Source organism: Microtus ochrogaster, chromosome 18, assembly GCF_000317375.1.
Source record: "Microtus ochrogaster isolate Prairie Vole_2 chromosome 18, MicOch1.0, whole genome shotgun sequence".
Taxonomy (NCBI): Eukaryota; Metazoa; Chordata; class Mammalia; order Rodentia; family Cricetidae; genus Microtus; species Microtus ochrogaster.
In genome coordinates, this window is record NC_022020.1 from 3,474,590 (window position 1) to 3,481,804 (window position 7,215).

A 7,215-nucleotide genomic window follows, 5' to 3' on the forward strand; every position below is an offset into this window, starting at 1 on the left:
GGAGGAGGGAGGAGAGAGGAGAGAGAGGAGAGAGAGAGAGAGAGGAGAGAGCTGGCTTGTGGTGAGGGCCACAAACCAGATTTGTTGATTCAGAAATTGGTAAAGGCCTGTGTGTGACAATGATAGTGGCCCTTTATTAAGCCCCTGTTGTGTGCAAGTCCCCCTTTTAAACCTCATAACAACCCTGCAATATAAACCTTATAATTGCCATCCTCTCCCCCTTGGTTTTTTTAAAACAAAGCCTTGCTATGTTATCCTAGCTGGTCTCAAATTTGTAGTATAAGCCAAACTGGCCTACAACCTATGACTGTCTCCCTGAATCCATTCCTCAAGATGGTAATATAGGCGTGTACACTGCTTCTTCTCACAAGGCAAAAGGCAAAAGAAGAGCTAAGACTTGACTGACAACCATCTCCATCAGACACAACCCTGAAATCTGTTGTTTTTTTTTTTTTTTGTTTTTTTTTTTAGTAACTGAGGAAGCATAAGAAAATCAGCAGTTGGACCAGGGCCCAAACAACTGCTCAGCAACTTGTCTTTGATACATCAGTTTTGGTAGAAGCTCATGGATGGGTGGTTGCTGGGAAACAGGACACTCAGCAGTCATCCTTAGAAACTCTAAGAACATTACTATCACTTGTTAAACCTGACCCAGAAGGTCAAAGCCCCTGAAAACAGTGCCCACAAAATAAACATAATACAAAATGTACTGCAAGGGGTATTAAAAACTCTGAGAACTGCCTTTTGTCAATTTTACCAAAAAAAACAAGAGTTTCTTTGTGTGGGCTAACAATAAAGAAACCTTCCTGACTTCTCTTTCAGCAATGGATAAGAAAGCAGACAGTGGGGAGAGACGGCCACTGGATCGGCCTCACAGACTCTGAGCGGGAGGGCGAGTGGACATGGCTGGATGGGACGCCTCCTGACTACAAGTGAGCTCGGAGAACTCCTACACTGTGTTCACTCTTTCCTGATTTCCTACTTCTCCCTTAATGACCTGTTACCCATCCCATCCTCTCAAGGGCCTATGTTGCTGGTACTAGTTGTTCATTCCCAATAGGGAAGCCTGGTGGACAGTCACTATGCTGTCAAGTAGGGCACTTCTGACAAAGTGTCATCTTTGAGTATTAAGAGAAAGGATAATGAAGCCCAAAGCCTTTCTGAATGTCAGTGTTCACCCAAACATTTTTATGAGTACTGGGAAGTCCCAGCCTTGATTAGGCTTCTGACCTCCTCCAAGGTTGTAGATCTCCTAATCATAGGAAATCCAAGTGCACTGCACAGAGGATCTGATAATGTTCACCCTTGACAGGTTAAAAGCTGACTAAACTATACCGACTCAAATTTTACCTCTTTTCTCAAAACATGCTTCTTCTTTTGGAGAAAAAGTAGAGGACCTATTAACGGGAATCTCTGTGGGGCCTTCAGTTTGCTGGAGACAAAGAAGTCAGGCAAATGGCAGCACATCACAGGAAGCTACTGTGCCATGGGGGAGGAGTCCAGTTTGAGGTAGTCTCTATCCACTGAGGTAAGACTAGAGGTAGCTGAAGAGTTGCACAGGGACTGAGATGATGGACAGAGAGGCCACATAGTCTCAAATATGTATAGGAACAGCCAGGTCTGAGCAGGGTCTTACTACATATGTGATCCACACTGGCCTGGAACTTAAAATGTTCTGCCTTCAGCACTGAAGTGCTAGCTCAGACCTGCATCACTGTACCTTACAGTTCTATACTTTTAATCTCCCCACATGAAGAACATGAGAGAAAGTAGGTAAAATCAAAGGCCATCTCCAAAAGGGGTAAAATGTGGACAAATTCCTAAGTGGACCATCTGAGGATTTTAGGTCTGCCCCAAAGCTGAGTAGGTACACCTGTGTTTGTCTGCCAGCCTTCTCTCTGTCTGCTCTCTTGTGCCTGCCTCTGGGAGACAGTGGCACTCAGGGAAGCACCCAGTGTGGTAGGGATGCTGTATACAAGACTCCACACAGCTGTGCGTGTTGATGTGTAAATTGGGTGCTGTGATCGCTTGGAGGAAGACTGGGAGGCAGAGGTTAGTAAGGAAAAAGGCAAAGCTCTTTCTTTGGCAGTCAAGAAAGTCAGGATATCTTTTCTAATGAGGTGAGAGATGCTCCCCATTTTTCTCACTGCCGTAAATGTGAAGAAACATTTAGTTTGTCTACGAAATTCAAACTTAAACTTTATTGGTTCATGTGGGATTGACTGAGCTGGAATATTGCTAAGTGCTCCATCTTTCAAAGGTGACCCTTTGCTCCTTTGCCTGGGATCTAGAAAGAACTTTGAAATGGGGAGGAAAGCACTAGTATTGATCCCTGGTTCCTGAGAGGTATGACATCACAACCACAGTCACCCTGGAGCCTCTAGGAATGAGGGCTCCTGTACTCTCGCCACTACAAAGTCTCTGTGTCTCCTTTTCCACCCATAGGAATATATGTATACATGGAAAACTCCCCAGGATCAAATTCTAAAAGTAAGGATAAATTAAGCAGACATTTTATGAGATTTCAGTGACCAAAGGGTAACTTAGTTTGACATAATAATAATAATAATAAACACTGCGTAAACTAGAGAAAGGGCTGGTACCATCCAGAGGGGAGATACAGGATAAGCACTGGGTTCAGGCCTGCCTGGACCTGACACCCTATGAGTTATCTCAGTCACATAAAATCTTCATGTCCCCGTGTATAAAATGAATTTGACAAAGGGACTATGTTAATACCGCTTAAATGTGATTTCCTAACACACACGGGGGGGGGATTTAATATAAAGCTTGTCACCTGGGAAGAACTGGAGAAATACTGGCTGTGGGTATTGGTGTTATTTCTGTTGTTGACACAGTCGTGATTGTTACTATAGTAAAATGCTACTGTGTTGGGGAATATTATGCCTAGAATTTGTACATTGTGCAGGATCTTAGTTAGAGATACACACAGCATCTTACAAGAATATTCCCTGTCATGGCTTAGGAATGGAAGCAGGCTTGTCAGGCAGTGGTGGCGCACACCTTTAATCCCAGCACTGGAGAGGCAGAGGCAGGTGGATCTCTGTGAGTTCTGGCCAGCCTGGTCTACAGAGTGAGTTCCAGGCTAGCCAGGGCTGTTACACAGAAAAGTCCTGTCCCAGGGGAAAAGAAAAAGGAATGGAAAGAGCCTTCAGCATATCAGGGTCTCCCAACCGTATATAAATGCTTTCTCGGATACTTGAATTACCCTTTGCCCTCCTCTTCTTGCATCATGAAGCCTTCAAGCATGGAACCATTCTCCCCACTCCCCTCCTCCTCCCACTAGCAGTGGTTTCTAGATCCACAATCATTGGAGACCACTGTGAACCGTTACTATGAACAACTGTACACAACAAACCAAAAGCTGAGAATGGACTCATGTCAAGAAACAAACAAGTCACTAAGGCTTAAGAAGAAATGGGTAGGCTGAGCAGGCTCTAACAAATGGGGTTCACATGGCCATTAAAGTCTCCTAGCAGAAACAACCCAGGACCAGAGGCTTCATGGCTGAGTTCTACCAAAATTACAGGAAGGACTGCCACCAGTCATCTTAAACATCTCTAGTACCAGAAGCTAGTGGCTCTGGTACCATCCCAGGCCTTGCCTGGCATGGGAATTAGTACACAACTTTCCTTTTACCCTTTTTCTCCAAAGCAGATGCATATGCCCTTTTGAAATTATTTAAGTGCTTTTGTTGTTTTGTTTTGAGACAGTGTCTCTCGATATAGTTCTGGCTGTGCCATGGGATTTTAGCTTTTCCAGAGATGCCCTGTTACCCCAGGTGCTCATTCTATACGACTGTCTCCCACTTATTCTGGACACCACAGAGTTTGTGCTGCCTTTACTCACAAGGAAATCCTTGATAACTCTATAAAGAATTCTGAGGATCTGAGGAACCCAGTTGAGAAAGGCTCCCTTTCTGTTTAATTAGTAAGTTCTCGCCGGGCGGTGGTGGCGCACGCCTTTAATCCCAGCACTCAGGAGGCAGAGGCAGGCGGATCTCTGTGAGTTCGAGGCCAGCCTGGTCTACAAGAGCTAGTGCCAGGACAGGCTCCAAAGCTACAGAGAAACCCTGTCTCGAAAAACTGAAAGAAAAAAAAAATTAGTAAGTTCTCAGCCCTTCTTACCTATATGACTTTAAATGGTGTAAAAGAAAATGCAAGAGAATTGAATTAAGCAGGTCCTCTAGTCCAAATAAACCATACACATGGGTTTATTTGGGTGTAGATGCATGCATGTATGTGTGTACACATACAGTTTTTACAATTAACTGAAAAATCAAGACTATCAAATACATCATTATACAATTGGGAATCAGAGATATCAAATCATATAAATAAAATCAGAATTGTTCCCTTTCATCATTACTGGTGGACTTGAATAAAATGTATATTAAAGAGAACAGCCACCAATTCTGATGACCTGAATTTGTTTCTGTGGCCCACATGGTGGGAGGAGAGAATTGAGTATCTCAAGTTCTTCTCTCACTTTCACACACACCACAGCACATGTGCGTGCTCTCCAGTGTATCTCTCGGGATCTCCGTGTGTGATGAGTGAAATGAAAAGTTCTTTCCCAAAAGAAGTAGAGAAATGCTTGAGTAATTTTCAGTAATATTAAATTACTGTTTTCTGAAGCTGTCAGCCAAGTCCAGCTGAGCCACAGCCACAGCCAGTTGTTTGTGGTTGTGGTTTCTGTAAATGTGCATCAATATGCTCTCACTTTCTCTTCCCAACCCGTGTCAGAGACAAGACACACCAATGTCCACAATCCCTGTGTAGTCTCACAAGAGCTATGTGCATATACATTTGTGTGAGGTATCCCAAGAGTACATATTATCCCTGCTCAACTATAGATCCATGCCCAGAAATCCACATTGCTGGACAAAGCTAAAAGCCATTCATCCCACTATGTCAAAGGACTCATCCCCTCTGCAGTAATATGAGGCTCACTGGGTTGATGTCTTTATGGCCAAGCTATACTTCACATTCCTCTGCAAACAGTAAATGAAAGTGTGTTCTGCTTTCTAAATGATGCCTGTTCATTCCGCAACAAATGGTATGCTTCGGGTTTATGCTTTTGCAATCCTCTGGTGTTCTTGAGCAAACAAAACCTCTGCATACTGTGTCAATAACACCCCTTTTCTGCTTTGTTAAAAGAAACTGGAAAGCTGGACAGCCAGACAACTGGGGCAATGGCCATGGGCCAGGAGAAGACTGTGCTGGGCTGATTTACGCTGGGCAATGGAATGACTTCCAGTGTGATGAAATCAATAACTTCATCTGTGAGAAGGAAAGGGAGGCAGGTAAGCAGCCTCATGACTTATGATGGAGCTAAAGGGTCTTGTAAAAGGGGAGAGGTGGCAAGAAAGTCTCTAAATACATGCTCTCGGGTCTGAGTTTCCAACCTACTTCTGCTGCCTTAGCAGCAGGATTATCAACCTCCATGGAGAAATAGTGACTCACCAGTTTACAATATTGCCAATTAATTATTATTAATTATTCGTTTGGCTCCAATGTAATGTTTTTGGGGAATGTAGACATCCACATCCTACCAATTCAACCAGTTAATCTACAGTACTTAACTGAATTCAACCAGTTAATCTACAGTACCTAACTGAATTGAACCAGCTAATCTACAGTACTTAACTGAACATTTAGTATAGGCCATTCTTTGTGGTAGTACAGTGGATGGCTATGGTCTGCATGTCTTCAACATGCTTATGTCAAAGAATTCTGTGGGAATTCGCCTTGGCTTCATAAGACGCTATCTAAAACTTCATTTACTACATGACCCTCTTGAGAGCAGGGTGGCAGATGAAGGACATGGGAAAGGAATGCTAAGAATGTGGGTAGCAATTTTTGGACCTTATGACACAACTTTGAAAATATACTAAGGGGACTATAGAGATGGCTCATGCACAGGACCCTGGTTTGATTAGCACACCCACATGGTTCCACTGGATCTGATGCCCTCTTCTGGCTTTGGCAGGCACCAGGCCTGTTGTGCAAAGACATACTTGCTGGCAAAGCACTCATATTCAATTATAAAAATAAAATTAAAAAGAAAGAAATATGCTAAGGTCAACTGAAGTTTACTTTCATCAGTAATCTTCATAAATTTGTGCATTAGGGTTCAATAAAGCTAATTTTGTTAATTAGGGGTAAAAAGAAACCTAATTAGACTTTGTTCACATTATTTCTGGAAGTACTGGGATTCAAATTACTCATATACACATTCAAGATAGGTACTGAGTACTTTTGATGTTTTAAATAGTGTGAGTGCTAGGGATATCAATCAAATAAGGAACACACTGTCTCCTTAGCTGCAGGCAGAAGCACAGATTGCTAAACACGGGATTACAGTTGACGATAACAACCAGGCACTGTATGTTTATCTTGTTTGCTCATGAGCGAGTTGAGTAGGGAACAGTACTCCCTAGACTTGGCCCTTCAAATGTAACTTTTACTTAATCTGAAGAAAAACTTCCCAATATTCTTCTTTGAATGATGTCTTTCCTAAAGACTCCTCCTGTTTTAAGTGATAAAAAAAAATGTATTCCTCAAACCAAATTAACACCCATCATTATTTTTCTTTTATAGTACCGTCATCCACATTATAACACAGTGTGATGTAACAGCAGGAACATGTTTTCAGAAGCCTCCAAAAGGTGAAGGAGACTCCTTTCTAATTCCATCACTTTCTCACCAGATTGGATGGGGAAAACACTGAAACCAGTTATTGAAAACAAATGGACACACTACTGCACTATGACCCAAGGACTAGGGAGCTAAAATGCTCCCCCAAGTTGATACATTGATTTCCAGTGTGCAAATGGACCAAATCACATAGATTTTTCTCAGCCATTAACCATACATTTTATGAAAATTATATATTCCTGAATGTGGAATGCTCCAATCAGAAAAAGACTATCATGGTTGTTGAGTTCCAGGCTCTGTGTAAACCGTGCATTTCTGAAATCCCAAAGGTAGGAAGAATATGCAGACGAACAGATATATAGGCCACCTTTTAGTAATGATATGAAATATACTTAAAGAGCTTTTAAAACATTGTATTTTTGTACAAAATATTTCCCTCTTACAATCATTTTCCTTTTTTAATTTTACCTATATAATACATAAAGCCAAAGAATACAATAATGGTACTAATAAAATCTCATGGAGTTTCTCTTTA

The 7,215-nt window shown here is 42.1% G+C and overlaps 1 protein-coding gene across 1 annotated transcript in view; it reads left to right on the forward strand.

Moving 5' to 3' along the window:
* The window catches only part of Colec12 (collectin subfamily member 12), a 189,332-nt gene extending 182,117 nt beyond the window's left edge, over positions 1-7,215 (forward strand). Inside the window, exons 8-10 of the mRNA XM_005355744.3 lie at positions 823-932; positions 5,181-5,326; positions 6,624-7,215. Coding sequence (XP_005355801.1) covers positions 823-932; positions 5,181-5,326; positions 6,624-6,643 — 276 coding nt within the window. The 3' untranslated portion in view covers positions 6,644-7,215. The remainder of the gene's footprint in view (positions 1-822; positions 933-5,180; positions 5,327-6,623) is intronic.